Below are 16,272 nucleotides of genomic sequence, written 5' to 3'. Positions count from 1 at the left end.
TTGGGGAATGTGGAAGACTTTGGAACTTGGGACTAGAAAATGTACCGAATGCTGTAAGCAGTGTCTAATGGGAGCTTAAAGAGTAGTACCGAGAGCAAGGTGAATAGAAAGACCCAACACATGAAGCTTCAGAGGGGAACAAGGACTATTAACAGTGCTACAGAGGCCATTATACGGCAGATAAGCTGACCGCATTCTGCCAGTGTTCTAAAAACTTGCCTGAAGCTAAAATCAACCCTAGCCGACTGATTTCTAGGGTGGAGGAAGTTTCAAGGCAGCATAACGAAGTCTATGGAGTGGCTGTTACTGATTCTCTCCTACAGATCTACGATAAAAAGGAGCAAAAATCTGGCAGAAAAAAAATGAAAATGTGCAATTTGGAGGTAAAAGAACACTCCAGAAGCTTGATGTCATAGCAAAGTCAAGCACAAAAGAGGCTATGATTGTTAAGCAGCACTTAAAGAAAAGCTCCATCTTAGCCTCAGAATGACAGCAAGGGTGTCCTCGGGACAAAAATCTGTGAAAGGAAAAGCCAAACTACGTGCGTTTGGGGGAATAGTCCTAGAAGCAAACACATATAAAATCTGATGCTAATACTGTTCACACGGGGAAGATCCCATTCCAAGCTCAGCTCATAGCCTAAGGAAAGAGCCATCCACGTGATATTTGGTGTGGGAGACAAGAAAGATGGAAGATTGCAAAGGTTATGAATTCTTTCTGTGAAGTCTTAGAGAGACCCTGAGGTCAGGGTCAGAGTGGCTCAGAGGGGAGGCCCCCAGGGGCCATGATGTGCAGGTGTAAACGTGAAGTGTGGGTGTTGGTGGACATGGCACGATGCTCGAGATGCCAGATTCGAGATGTCTGCTAAAAAGTGCACAGAGGGAGAAGAACTAGAGGGGGCAGAGATATGTCACAGGCAGAGAAGCTAGCGAGCCAGAGGGAAGAGGCATCTGAGTCCTGTGAAACTGAAGCCCTATATGTTGAGTTATTTATTTATTGGTCTTGCTTTGGTCCAGTCTTTCCTCACTATGCCCCGACTCCTCCCTGTTGGAATGAGAATGTATATTCTGCCCCATTGTATGGTGGAAGTATGCAAACTGCTTTTTATTTAACCAGGCGGGGCACCATTAAGATATTGCCTTGAGTTTCAAAAGACACCTTGCACTTTTAACAGTGTTGAGATTGCTGAAGATGGTGGGGAGTTTTGAAGTTTAGTAAATGCATTTTGTGTTATGCGATGCCAATGAGCGCATGGGGACCAGACAGCCCAATGTGATGGTTTGAATGAGAAATTTTTTCCACAGGCTCACCTACATATCAGCATAATTGGTCTGCAGTTTGGGGGACCAACTATTTGGAGGTTGTTGAGCCTATAGGAGGAGCAGTCTTGCTGAAAGAAGTATGTCACCAGGGGATGTGAGGCCTCACCGCACCTCCTACTTCCGGCTTCCTGTGTATGTGTGACAATGTATCCAGCCGCCATCCCCTGCCCTCACAGGATACTCCTACCATTGTGGACTCTCCCTCTGGAACCACAAACCAAAATGAACTTTCTTCCCTAAGACGCTTTGGATATAGTATTTTTATTACAGCAACAGAAAAGTAACTAATTCACCAGACAGATTAAATGAGAAACATTCACGTTTATAGTAGTAAAGTGGTGGTAAGGGTGATGCGGCCTGAGAAAGAAAGGGAGCAGGTAGATTGCTGATTCCGTGAGGGCGGCTGGGGCCCAAGCTGTAGGAAAGACCTTTTATTTCTCATCATGGGCATCTTGTGGCTCCTGAGTGCTATTGTTTTTACTGTCAATAAGCCTTGATCTGTGTCTTAGTCAGGGTTTTTTATTCCTGCACAAACATCATGACCAAGAAGCAAGTTGGGGAGGAAAGGGTTTATTCAGCTTATACTTCCATATCGCTGTTCATCACCAAAGGAAGTCAGGACAGGAATGCAAGCAGGTCAGGAAGCAGGAGCTGATGCAGAGGCCATGGAGGGATGTCACTTACTGGCTTGCCCTGGCTTGCTCAGCCTGCTTTATTGTAGAACCCAGGTCTACCAGCCCAGGGATGGCTCCACCCACAATGGGCTGGGCTAGGCATGGCTCCACCCACAATGGGCTGGGCCCTTCCCCCTTGATCACTAGTTGAGAAAATGCCTTACAGCTGGATCTCATGGAGACATTTCTTCAACTGAGGCTCCTTTCTCTATGATAACTCTGACTTATGTCAAATTGACACAAAACCAGCCAGTACAGTATGTTTGCTTATACTGTTACTGGCCATTTCCAGAGCTTTTCTTCCAAAGGTTGGGGCACCCAGGTGAAGGTTGCAGCTGATGAGCTAGGTATCCCCAAAGAGAAAGACTTTGGACATAAGTTTTCTAGTTGGGTCTCGCAGACAGTGCTCTTGCCCTGCAGAGGTATCTGGGCAATACTCCCTCTCAAGGCCTCCTTCTGTCCTGACATCTAGGAAGTGGCCAGGAGAATGGCTTTCATAACCCTTGGCTCTACACAGGGACAGCATAGGAGGAAAGCTGAAATCTGTCCACCAATCATACGAAGGAGACCTGGCTCCTCCTCTTCATGATGGCAACACAATCATCAACCTTCAATGTGTCATTTCTGCCCATGGGCCACTCTTCTCTCACCATATACCCACTGAGAGTGGGCCTGCCCTTCCTCCAACCATCTTCCCTGCACCATTATCTGGCAGTCAGAGCTCAGCATTTCTCATCTGATACAAGCCCTTCCTTACAGGTCCGTTGGGGTGAGGGGAGAAAGAGTTTCCTACTAAGCTTTGCAGGGGAGCCTGAACTGCTTCTCCTGGGGCCTTCCTCGTATGCTTGTCAGCACTAACAAAGACAAGCTGTACTGTGGGGTTTGGAAGCAGGCTGGGGTGCTTACAGCCCTCTCTTCTCCTAACACTGCCTCACCCTGGGCCTCATCCCTCTGTGAACTTGACAGCCACAACTGACTCAGGCATGCAAGGCAGAGAACAAACGACTTGAACTGGCCTCAGGGTCTCCATGTGGACTTGGGGTGTGATCCGAGCAGATCACAGGGAGTTTGTAACACTAGGAAGTCATTGTTTTCTGGTTCATTTGCATGCTTTGTTGTGAGAAAAGCCTACATTTCTTTTAAACTCCAGAGAAAGAGGGGAAAAAGCATAGCACTGGTCACCAATAAATCTGGGCAGAATAATGGGCTCTTGGCTCAGAATATAGGTCCCTACAGTGTTGACAATGACAGCCATGGTAGACCCTTGCCAGCACGCCCTGAAGAATCCTAGGAAGGGACTCCTGACTCACAGACTGGCAGTGTCCCTTCCAGGGGTTGGGAATTCTGTTCATCTGTTTTGATTTCTCTGGTTTAAATTAAGAAACGGACTAATAAGTAGTTAAATGTGTGTTTGCCGGAAAATATTCAAGCGTAGGACAACGGTTTCCAAATCGCCACAGAGCCCAGACACAAGAGAGCCTTGGCAGCCCAGCCTGTTATTAAGAAGGTCACAAGATGCCATCTGTGACTGTGTACACTTTCGTGTTGAAGCGTAACACAGCCTAGGGGTGGCTGCCATTGATTTTGCCGTGAGTGTGAAGCTGACATTCTCTTGTGGATGCAGCATTGATCTGGGTGAGCTATGTGACCAGACTGGAGGTCTTCCCCAGATAGGGGCTGGAGACAAGAAAAGTAAAACACTGCTCTTGGGTCTGTCTTTAATTATAGCTCAAAACATTCTGGAAATGTTCATGCGTGGCTTTCCTAATTTTTTGTGGCTGAAGTTAGCCACCTTTAAAGAACGGCAGTAACTCTCTTGTAATTGCTAAGGCAGATACATTAATCTGTTATTCACAATGTAATAAAAAAGTTGAAAGAATATGACAATCAATTTTAGAACTCTCTGATGAACTTTATACCAGCTTACATTTTGCTTTATCAGATTTTCTAAAAATCTATATAATGTTTTTATTACACTTTATTTAGTGGGAGGAACATGTGCTGTGGTGCGCATGTTAAGGTCAGAGGTCAGCTTTCAGCTCCTTCTCCTGCATTGTGGGTCTCAGATCCAACTCAGGCTCTCAGGCTCATCAGAGTGCCTTGGTCAGCTGTTCTCACTGCCTGTTGCCAATATGCCTGTGGCTCTCTATATGCCTGTGGCTCTCTGTATGCCTGTGGCTCTCTGTATGCCTGATGCCAATATGCCTGTGGCTCTCTGTATGCCTGTGGCTCTCTGTATGCCTGTGGCTCTCTGTATGCCTGTGGCTCTCTATATGCCTGTGGCTCTCTATATGCCTGTTGCCAATATGCCTGTGGCTCTCTATATGCCTGTGGCTCTCTGTATGCCTGATGCCAATATGCCTGTGGCTCTCTGTATGCCTGTGGCTCTCTGTATGCCTGATGCCAATATGCCTGTGGCTCTCTGTATGCCTGTGGCTCTCTATATGCCTGTGGCTCTCTGTATGCCTGTGGCTCTCTGTATGCCTGTGGCTCTCTGTATGCCTGTGGCTCTCTGTATGCCTGTGGCTCTCTATATGCCTGTGGCTCTCTATATGCCTGTGGCTCTCTGTGTGCCTGTGGCTCTCTGTGTGCCTGTGGCTCTCTGTGTGCCTGTGGCTCTCTATATGCCTGTGGCTCTCTATGTGTCTGTGGCTCTCTATATGCCTGATGCCAATATGCCTGTGGCTCTCTATATGCCTGTGGCTCTCTGTATGCCTGTGGCTCTCTGTGTGCCTGTGGCTCTCTGTGTGCCTGTGGCTCTCTGTGTGCCTGTGGCTCTCTGTATGCCTGTGGCTCTCTGTATGTCTGTGGCTCTCTGTATGCCTGTGGCTCTCTGTGTGCCTGTGGCTCTCTGTGTGCCTGTGGCTCTCTGTGTGCCTGTGGCTCTCTGTATGCCTGTGGTTGGTGGTTGTATACCTCAGTATGCTGACTGAAAACCACTCAAATGCATGGTGAAGTGGGTCAGTGCTGAGCGTGGAAACTATAAGTCACCCCTGAACATCTCAGAAGGTTCAGTGCAGTCTTGATATATCAGCATAGTCCCATGTGCCTTCTGATTCTATGAGGAGGAAATGACAGTGCAGTGTCCCAAGCTTTGCTGTCAATTTAAATGTCAGCCACAATTTTCCGTCTTATTAATCTGTTGGTCAGGGGCTGGAGAGATGGCTCAGTGGTTAAGAGCACTGGCTGCTCTTCCAGAGGTCCTGAGTTCAATTCCCAGCAACCACATAGTGGCTCACAACCATCTGTAATGGGATCTGACGCCCTCTTCTGGTGTGTCTGATGACAGTGTACTCACAAACATGAAATAAAAATCTGTTGGTCAAGGGCTGATGGGAAACAAAGGCTGCTTGCGTAGTGTGGGAGTCATTATATAACTTAAAAGGCATTTCATCCTGACACTGCTCTTTTTCTGCACTCAGGCAGACTCCCTGGTCTGACAGTCCCCTCCCGGGACAGCCCACTGAACATCAAGTACAAAGTGGTAAGTTCTAATTCTTCCTAAGGATCTCTGAAGAATGCGTGTACGATATTGAATACTGTACATTATTCATAAAAAGGCAAACAAAGGGGATGGGTTCTGAAAATGAGTATTCATCAAGTGGTTACTTCTGGGTATTTATGTATCTTCCTATCAGTGGATACACAGGTAGCCGAGGTTACCTACTGTCGGTAACTGGCCAGCTTAAGGCTTTATGACCAACCTCACTTTGTCTCTTTTCCATGGGTGGCAATTATCACACATAAGCTTGCTTCTGATTACAAATTCCCAAGCAATGAAGAGACTCTGTGAACTTTGGAAGATTGAGACTATGCAAGTTTGAGACTGTTCTGAGACTATGGGAACTTTTGAAGCTGGACTGAGCAAGCCTATGGGAGACAAGGAATAGACTGTGGTGGTTTGAATAGGTTTGGTTCCCATAGACTCATGTGTTTTGAATGCTTGGCCCATAGGGAGTAGCACTATTAGGTTGTGTGGTCTTATTGGAGTAGATATGGCCTTGGAGTAGGTGTGGCTTTATTAGAAGAAGTGTGTAGTGATCGCCTATCTCGCCGGCAAGGAAGACACACCACAACAGGATCCTTCTACAGGCGTTTATTGCGGGTTTGATTGCAGTTTTGAAAAACCCTGAGCCCAGAAATCAACCCTCCTTATATATGCTTAGGAGGAATGTGTCGCTACCTGATTGGTGCATTCTGTGTGCCCTAATTAGCATACTTGGCACTAGAAAATGAGTCAGCATGAGTCAGCAAAACAGGCATATGTGCATGTGCACTTAGGTTGTTTATCTCAAAACTGGCCAACCTCCCTTTGGGCTGGGCGCCATCTTGTAATGGCGAATGCGGTGGCTTCCCACAGAAGTGTGTCACGGTTGGGGAGGGCTTTGAGACCCTCTCCTAGCACTATGTCTGTCTGTATGCTGCTGTGCTTTCTGCTATGGACTGAACCTCTGAGCCTGTCAGCCTGCCCCAATTAAATGTTTGCCTGACTTGCCTTAGTCATGGTGTCTCTTTATAGCAATGGAAACCTAACTAAGGCAGAAGTTGGTACCAGAAACTGAGGTTTTACTGTGATAGGCCTATCATTTTTTGTTTGTTTGTTTTGTTTTTTGTTTTTGTTTTTTGGTTTGTTGTTGTTTTGAGGATTGTGGATTTGGGGACTTTGAATTTGGAAGGCCATGGAGTGCTTTAAGTGGGACTTAATGGCCATCCTAGTAGGAATGTTAAAGATGTTGGTGCTGAGGGTGATTTAACTCTGGAGATCATCCTGAAGTTGATTGGGTAAAGATTGTTGCTGCTTTTTGTCCTTGTTCAAAGAGTCTGCCTGAAACTAAGATGTGAGTTGCATTGATACAGTCTCAAGAAAGTCTAGTGTAGACTTTGTCCTTCAGATTGCTCTCATGAATAGCATTTTTATCAAGCATAGCAAACTTAGAAAGGAAAAATACAAGATGTAGGTTCAAAGAATAAATGGGCACTAGGAAGTAGGATGAAGCTAAATCCTGTGTTCAAGGGTATTAAATGAAATGAAGGGACTGGTGACCTTAGGGCAAGGTTCCAAGCTAAATTTAAGCGTTTGCAGTTGTGTGAGGAAGAGTTATATGATGTTAGGCATTATTATGACCTGTTGTTATTTTCGTTTGACATAAGGAGGCATGATTATGTGTCAAGTTGACAAGGAATACATTGTTGATGGATATTCTCAGTTTTCAACTTGATTAAGATCTATAATGAAAGCATGGGTCCAAGCATGATGCTACTCATCCAGGAGACAGAAGCAAGCAGATCTCCGAGTTCAAGGCTAACCTTGTACAGAGCTAGTTCCAGGTAAAGAAAAGTGTTCAGGCCTGGTGGTGGCACACACCTCTAATCCCAGAGTTCCAGAGACTGAACCATGCAGATCTATTAGCTCAAGGTCAATCTACAGAGCAAGTCCCAGGATTTAGGCAGTGGGGGAGTTGGAAAATAGAAAGCTGTGATAATGTAATAGAACAAGGGGGCCATGTGCCAAACCCAGCAAGCAGTAGAACTTAGAAGCTTCAACCATAGGGCTCTGGCTTTAGAGACAAAAGTAGAAGGGACTACTGTGTCAATTAATGATGGTTAGTTAGAGCTAATAAATTAGTGGTGATTAAGAAGAGGCCAGCATCACTGAAGTGAAATCTCCTGGAAAGTGTTTTCTGAGAGTACAAAGAAGCCGTGTTTAAAGATAGCCAAAGTTGTACCTCATGGTGCAGTTGAACTTAGTAATGTGTAAGAGTAACCCAGGTGGCACTGGTTTTGAAGACATGACAAGGTCATGGAAAGCAGCTGAGATTTGGCACTGTTAAAGGCCAGGGAAGGCCATTGGTGAAGGTGAAGCCTCAGTTGCAGTTGATGGTTCAGAACTACAACTTTGGACTCATGCAAAGAAGTTGAGGCTTGGCACCATGAGAAGCTATTGTTGAAGCCTACTTGCAGTAGAAGACTCCAGCAAATTAAAATGACAACACCGTGGGATGAACACCAAGAGCAGCAGCAGCAGTGGAGTGGAGTCAACTAGACCCTGGAGAACAACAGAGGGCAGAGCTGGAGAAGGGACCCCAAGCCCTTTAGAGGAGCCCAGAAGATCATGTGTGTATCCCAGATATTGGAACAAGAAGCTGTAATGTTGACGTTGACTTGGAAACCCCAAGATGTTTAAGATGCCAGAGCTGTGGGATACCTGCTGAGGAAAGCTGCTAACAGGGAGTGGAACCAGCCAAAGAGCTTTGTGCTGCAGTCAACAAAGATGAAAGTAGTTGGAGATCTGAAGAGTACTTTGATATTAGACATAAAGTTTGGTTTGACCAGTTGGTTTTTGGCCTTGCTTTGGCCCAGTGTTTCCTCATTATGACATTTTGGAATGTTAATGTGTATCCTGTGATATTGGAGGTGTGTGATCTGACTTTTGACAGTTAAGTGGTTAAATGAATCTCAGGCAGAGACTTTAAACTTTGGAATTCCAACATTGTTGAGATTTTACAGACTATGGGAACTTTTGAAGTTGAACTAAATGTATTTTTCATTATGCTATAGTTAGTATGTCCCCATAGACTCATGAGTTTGAACAAGCCTATGAGAGTGTAGGAGTGGAATGTGGTGGTTTGAATATTCTTGGCTCAGGGAGTGGTACTATTAGGAGGCGTGGCCTTGTTGGAGGGAGTGTGTCACTGTGGGGGTGGGCTTTAAAACCCTCTTCCTAGCTGCCTGGAAGCCAGTATTTTTTGGTTGCCTTCAGATCAAGATGCAGAACTCCTAGCTCTTTCTTCAGCACCATGCCTGTTTGGATGCTGCCAAGCTTCCTGCCTTGATGATAACTGATTGAACTTTTGAACCTGAAAGCCAGCCCCAATTATATATTTGCCATTATAAGAGTTGCCTTGGTCAAGGTGTCTCTTCACAGCAATAAAACCCTAAGACAATGGGAAATTTTTTCTCTGAGGTAACCAAAATTACATTTTAGTTAACACTTCTTATGAAAATCAATATGCTTGTATATACATATCATATGTCTGTACATACGTGTATGCCAGTATGTTGTCCAGATTATACTGGATCTTACCCTCTTTAACCTGTCTTCTTTTTTTAAATCAATTTTTATGGGTGTCTTTCATTGTTAACAAACATAACCACTTGTTATTTTAGCTAATGGACACGCCCCTCCCTCCTACTTGTTACATCACAACTTAAAAATATTCCATTTCTACAAGCATTAGCATTTAGCATTTTTTTCTTTTTTCTTATTGTTTTTATTTGGCAGATATTTCAGGGTTTTATATTTATAATTATTATAAACTGTTATAACTGTAAGTTGAAAATGCATTTATGCCATGGGAAACTAAGGTGTTAGTGCATTTCCGGAAGTGAAATTCTTGAGTTGAAAATTAAGCACAGCTTAATCTTTTTCACAGCTAAGTCCCTTCCTCTGGAATAGCCTCGGTGCTTATTTTCCTGTATTCTTAGACCAGGTTTAATGGCACATGCTGTGATTCCAGCACTCAAGAGAATCCAAGTCAGGAGGGTCACAAGTTCAAGGCTAACCTGGGGTACATAGTGTTTTATAACCTTAATGTTTTGATAGAGATACTTGCACTTTCTTTAATTTGCTTTGATATTGTACCTCATGCTTAATAGTTTTGTGGGTGTTTTATTAAGAGTAGTTGATTCTCATCTGTACAAGTCATACTTTTAAAGACCAACAGACAGCAAACCAAACCATTGCTGCTATGGGAGAGGTAAAGTCTGGTTTCTCTATGCTTCTAGTCAATGCTTTTGTCAACTCATCAACCTGTAACTTTTGATTTTTGTTTTTATTTTTAAAATAAAAGATGAATTATAAAACACAAAGAAAAAATCAACACAGTAATTTTTACAGGCATGTTACTGTTCAAAGGCTCGTTATTTAATACATGTAAGTTTATTAGCATTGCCCCTGAGCCGGTGGCACTAGCGTAAAGCTGAATTAGTACAGCTCCTTTCCCTGTGAGGCAGTGGCCTTCGTGTGCTATGGGCCCTACTCAGCATGATGGTCAGGACTATTTTAAATGGCACAATCTCTAAGGAAAAATACAAAAAACAGAAAATGGAGTTCAAAGAAGGCCACAGAAAGGACAGTTGATTGCCCACGAGAGAACATCAAGGCTGTGGGGGCTGAGCTCCACCTTGGCACACGTGCACACAGCAGGTGACTCCATTTCCCCCCATTCTGTGCTGCTGCTTAGTGGCCTCACAAGGGCTGTGTTAGCCTCAGGGTTACACACAGATTTAACAAGCAGGTGAAGCCATAAGTATGGAATCCATGAGTAATGAAATGTATTGCTGTTGCCCATGTTTCTGTTGCAATAGGATTTTTTAAAGGAATTTTTATAAACTATTTATATATTAGAATTCGATTTCTTTGCTCAGCTTTAGCATAAGCATGTCTCCAGTTTTGTATTTTCATTTTACTGTTATTGCCTAGTAGAGAAGATTCTGTTCAAAGTACCAAAATGTTATTTGAATAACGATAAGAAAACAAGTGATAAAGAAATTCTGTTACTTGTTTATTCTTGTAAGACAGTTTTGTTGTTGAATGTGTGTATGGTGAAGTGTATACAGGGGCACATGTGTGTATGGCAGTACAGGTGTACATGTGTGTATGGTATAGAAGTGTGTTTAGGTGTACATGTGTGTATAATATAGAAGTGTGTTCAGGTTCACATATGTGTATAGTATAAGAGTGTGTACAGGTACACGTGTGTGTGTGTGTGTGTGTGTGTGTGTGTGTGTGTGTGTAGAGGCCAGAGATTGACATCGGCATTTTCTCTATTCTTTTTCACCTTATTGTTGCTCACCAAACTCAGAGCTCACTGATTGGCTAGTGAACTCTAAGGTTGCCTGTATCTGTTCCCCTCCCTTACTCTGCCCCCTCTTCAGCACCATGATTATAGACAACTCTCCATGGTTTTGTTGTTGATGATGCTGGCGGTGGTAGTGGTGGCGCTGGCATTTTGTGTTTTTACAGTTTTAATGTGAGTGCTGTGGAGCTGAGCTCAGAGCGCTTCCCACAGACCTATCTTCTCAGCCAGTTGTGGGCTGTGGAGCTGAGCTCAGAGCGCTTCCCACAGACCTATCTTCTCAGCCGGTTGTGGGCTGTGGAGCTGAGCTCAGAGCGCTTCCCACAGACCTATCTTCTCAGCCAGTTGTGGGCTGTTGTTTGTTCTGAGACAGCACTGCTATGCAGCCCAGGCTGGTCTCAAGCTCAGGATCTTCCCGTCTCAGTCTCCCCACTGCTGAGATCTTAGCTCTGTATCTGTCTTGCTTGTTATTAATTCCCAATTCTCTCTTCTCCAGGCACATCAGATTTTGGGTTCTCAAGCCCCTCGTCCAACATTTCTAACTTACAGAAGGCTCTGGATATCCCCCGGTAAGTTGCTGTTCCTATCTGTTACAGTGAATATTAAAAAACACAAATAAAAAAGGTTTATCTCTTTTCTGGCCCTGAGGTCTCACTCCTCAGGCCCGAACCTGATACAAAGCAGCGCCCCGTCTGAGCCTCCACAGCCCAACTTGTCCGTGCAACTCCCTTCCCTGGCGGTTTTCTACCGTCTGTTCTCTGCCTCCATCCCAGGGTGTTTCTCTACCCCAAAATCCCACATAAACACAACTTTACAGCCCGATATCTTTTTATACAAGTTTATATATTAAACTCTCAATCCACAGTCCCTCCACACAACAAGATTACATCAAATAGACAAAGATACAAACTGCCCTTCTATATGAGATATTAGACCTATAAAATCCTTAATGTTCATAGCTATTTAACGCCAATTGATATCACCTGGGTCTAGCTGGTCCTTGGGAATGCCACAACCTCTCCTTGTCCTCTGACCTCCTCCTCAGCCCTCTCTGCCCTCTCCACCTCCCTCAACCCACCCAGTTACAGGCTTTCCTTTATCTTACTAATTAAAATGGGAAGGTTCAGTTGGAGTCTTGAAACTAGGCTGCCCTTCTTGAGGAAGTTGAATTAATATTAAAATACAAACAGCTTCAGGACAATCTACACCTATCTACTTGAAGTCTTTATTTTGACTGTTCCTCCTTCTGCTGTTTTCCTGATTTCCCAGGGTCAGAGGCCATTTAATAAAGCCCTCTGCCAACACCCACATTGCCCTTCATTAGTCTTAGCAGCAGAGAAAGTAGGATCAGCTATGACAGGGGTTTGCCTTTCAGCTGCTCTGAGAACAAGCATTGTGGGGAAGGCTGCTGATACAGTTGGGGGAGACTGAGGGAGAATTTGGAACACCTGACTTGAAAAGTGCTTCAGAATGTCAGTGAATCTCAAGCGAAGACTTGGACCACTTTAAACCATAGCATTCAGGAGGCAGAAGCCAGCTTGTCTCTGTGAGTTTAAGGCACGCCTGGTCTATGTAACCAGTTCCGGGGCAGCCAGGGCTACACAGTCAGTATCTCAAAGAGAGAGAGAGAGAGAGAGATGGAGGGAGGGAGGGAGGTGCATAGTATGAGACTAATACCTGTAACCCTGGCGTTTGAGAGGCTGAAGCATGGAGCCTCAACTTAGTTCAACTAAGGCTATGTGAAACTCTGTCTCAAAAACAAACAAACAAATAAATAAAATAAAACCACCATCAAAACAAGAGAGAAAGGGAGAGAGAGAGAGAGAGAGAGAGAGAGAGAGAGAGAGAGAAGAAGAAGAAGAAGAAGAAGAAGAAGAAGAAGAAGAAGAAGAAGAAGAAGAAGAAGAAAAGGAAGGAAAGAAAGAGGAAGGAAGGAAAGAAGGAAGAAAAAAGGAAAGAAGGAAGAAGCACAGACTGCTGGGGTGCAGCTCATATGCAAGGTGTTGGGTTCAGCCCTCCAGAGAAGAAACGCCAATTGGCTCCTTCTTATCTGTAGTGACCTCACCCTGTCTAAAGTTGTGTCATCTTCTTCACTCTAGATTTGCGGCCCAAAAAGCCAGGCTTCGAGCTCCTTGTGAGTTACAGGAACAGAGGGAGGAACCTGCTGAAGCAAGTGAGAAACTTGTCCCATTTGCTATTGAGTAAAGTCTGGGCCTGGTGTACCTGCAGGGTGCTCCCGCTGAGGTGTAGGGGCGCTGAGCAGCTGTGTAAAAACAGCCCTTCCTTTATGATCTGCCGAAAGGCTATGAGGGGCCTCTGAACGCTCCAGGTGTAGACCTATCCTGTCCCCTGTTTAAGAAACAGGCTTCAGACAGGCTCTGGGGATGGCAACTCCAGTCATGGGGTCAGGGAGCTCTTGGGATCTGCCTATTGTGATAGACAGATGCATTAAGTTCTCAGATTATCCTGCCTTGCTGGGGACCTACCCTGGGTGCCAAGTGCCCCAGTGTCTATTGTCCCCACTCTCCCTTATATGGCCTCGCCTGACCAGGACTCTTTCTGGCCTGGTCAGACCTTCTCAAATCCCAGTACTTTTAAACAGGGTGTTAAAACAAGGTCTCCTTTCTGCCTTAGAATTCTGGCAGGAGGGGCCTGGCCTTGAAAGCACAGGCAACCTGAGGTCAACCCCCAGTTAAAAGCTGTCTTCGGTGGCACCCCCTTGGGAATCCTTGTGCTGAGGAAGCAGAGGCAGGGGAAGAGAGCCCTGAGGCTCATTGGCCACCCAGCCTCACCTGCTGTGCAAGCACCAGGCCAGTGAGGGACCTTGTCTTACTGGATGAGGTAGATGGCATCTGGTGATGAACTGGTTTTCTGACCTCTGCAAGCACATGCTTACATCTTTACACAAGGCAAGGAATACAAGCACATACACACATAGGCATGCAAACACTCAGAGACAGGTACACACACAGTCATGTGCACACAATATGAACATACAGTCACACACAGGAGAACATGCTACCCCAATCAAACACACATACATGAATACATGTGCACACACACATGAACATGCACATACAAGAACACATGCAGAGGAACACACACAGGCACACACATACTTGCAGACATACCATACACAGAGGCATGCATATACACATGAGTACACATATACATGAGCACAGATACACACACACACACACACACACACACACACACACACACACACACACACACACACGGGCTCTCACTCAAAAATTCTCTGGCAGGGAGCCTTGGACAATAAGTTAAAAGAAAAGGAAAACTGTTTCTTCTATGTGCCCTACTAACTTAATATTATAAAATAAAACAATATTTTTTCACTATTCCACAATTTTTATTAGAGCCTCTCTTTAGGTTGAATTTAAACAACTCAGCTTTATGCTAAGTAATTGAATGTATGATGTTATGAGTTTGGTATGTTAGTTACATGTGTTAGGGAGAAAAAATAACTTGGTCAGTAATTTTTTTTAATGTTATTCAAGTAGCACCCAAGATTGTCACAAGAATACCAATTACACATATGTCGATTTGTAAAGGCTGGTCTGGGGCATCAAAGGACCCTGGCAAATTTAGCTAACAGGGCAGGGCTTTCCTTGGGTTCCAGACAGCTAGGCCTATTTTAATGGCAGCCTTCCAGAATGAAGCTCTGCTTTAGCATCTAGTGCCTGTGCACTGAAGGCAGCACTGGGGGGAAAGATGCTGGGGACAGAGAAGCTGGGGCTCTGTTGAAAGTTCCTGTGCTTTCAGTCAGGGACCTGCTTCTCTGCTGGGGGAGGGGGACTCACTTCTGGGAAAGGAAGATGATTTCCTGAAAGTGTGTTGGTCGAAGCTTCCTCCTGGGAGTTGTCTGAGGGAATGATTAACTACAATGAAATAATTTGTTCTTGCTGCGTGGAGCTGCTCTGGTGTCCATCAGTGTCAGAGCTGTTCTGAGAGACACTCCCTCTCCTGACCCCTCCCCTAAGTCCAGTTTCATACATGGTTTTTGTGCTGTACCGTATGTACTAGCAGTCCCAAACCATTCCCCATCTCCTCCTCTTTCCCAGTCACAGTCAATAAATATAGGGGAGTTATCTGAGCAATGTTGAGGCAGAATCCTGACCAAAACTAAACCATGGCTTTTATAAGTAAAGCAAAGTTTCATATTTTCGTTTTTCATATGTTCAGGCATATATATACACTGTGTGTACACCTGATTCCCTCCCAGGCAGAAGGCTCCAGTCCCCTGGAACTGTAGTTACAGATAGATATGAGTCCCTGTGTGGGTGCTGGGAATCGAACCTGGGTCTTCTGGAAGAGCAGCTGTCCCTCCATTCCCCACATTTAAAATATTTTGAAAGAAGTACTTATATTTTAGGGGAAGATGTGAAAGCTACAAGTTTCAGAATTGTCTATCTCCTGCCAGGTTGCCAAGATTCTTACATTTAAAAACACTTGCTTGGTGACTGACTCGCCTGGAAACTGTCCTTGAATTCTTCCTGTTCTTGGGACCCGACCTGAAGCGCAGAGAGTTCACACCCAGGGCTGCCTGACTAGCTGGAAGTAGGAAAGGTGGTGTCAGGGCTGTAGACAAGAGTCCGAGTCTTCAGCGGTTCTTAGACTCCTTGCCTTTCTAAATCTGTCCCGATATTGATCTGTCCTTCCTGACAGAGGTGCACTATACGAAAGAGAAAGGGTCTAGTTAACTTTTTTTTAAGATGAAAGAAAATGCAAAAGCGATGCCAGCCCCTACTCATGAATGATGTCTGGGTTGAAAGGGACAATTTAATTCCCATTTCTGCGGCAACAGTGACCTTTGTGGGTGAGTGAGTGCTGACAATGGACCATTTCCCCTCCACCTTTAGCGACAATGGCATTATGAAAGCAAGTTGGGCTCCTCGGAGGACTCAGAGAAGGATCGATTCTCCTCCAATACCAGTGGAAGCTCAAGGCGGAAATTCAAGTGATTTCAAGAAAAAAGCCACAGACCTGGGGCCCTACTTTCTGTGTTAACCCATTGAGACAGGAGTTCCAAGGAGGCCTTGGTGGGAGCCCCTCGTTCCTCTCTCTCTCTCTCTCTCTCTCTCTCTCTCTCTCTCTCTCTCTCTCTCTCTCTCTCTCTCTGTGTGTGTGTGTGTGTGTGTGTGTGTGTGTGTGTGTGTGTGTGTGTGTTGATGGGGAAGGGCGTTTTCCACAAACATGATTAATGTTTCTTTACAGTAAGTGCCCAGGCTCACATTCTGCTGTAAGAACCTCACAGATGATAACCTGACCTCCACCTTGGTGGGCTCCAGAGTTATGAGCCTGTCTTCTACCTCGGAGAACGACTTTCCTGTTCCCCTGAGCTGTGACCCAGAAGAGAAGGCCCTCCTCCGTACGCAGGCAGGGTTTCCCTCCACT

At 45.0% G+C, this 16,272-nt stretch overlaps 1 protein-coding gene across 1 annotated transcript in view; it reads left to right on the top strand.

The window, feature by feature from the left end:
* Positions 1-15,839, top strand: part of LOC308436448 (uncharacterized protein C4orf51 homolog) — a gene marked incomplete at both ends in the record, with an annotated part of 36,585 nt that extends 20,746 nt beyond the window's left edge. The window contains 4 exons of the mRNA XM_080937362.1: positions 5,423-5,480; positions 11,351-11,423; positions 12,954-13,027; positions 15,738-15,839. Of these exons, the coding sequence (XP_080793488.1) occupies positions 5,423-5,480; positions 11,351-11,423; positions 12,954-13,027; positions 15,738-15,839 (307 nt within the window). The remainder of the gene's footprint in view (positions 1-5,422; positions 5,481-11,350; positions 11,424-12,953; positions 13,028-15,737) is intronic.
* Positions 15,840-16,272: the final 433 nt, after the last annotated feature.

Source organism: Micromys minutus (assembly GCF_963924665.1).
Source record: "Micromys minutus genome assembly, chromosome: 24".
Classification (NCBI taxonomy): domain Eukaryota; kingdom Metazoa; phylum Chordata; class Mammalia; order Rodentia; family Muridae; genus Micromys; species Micromys minutus.
This window is presented reverse-complemented; position numbering and strand designations above follow the sequence as displayed.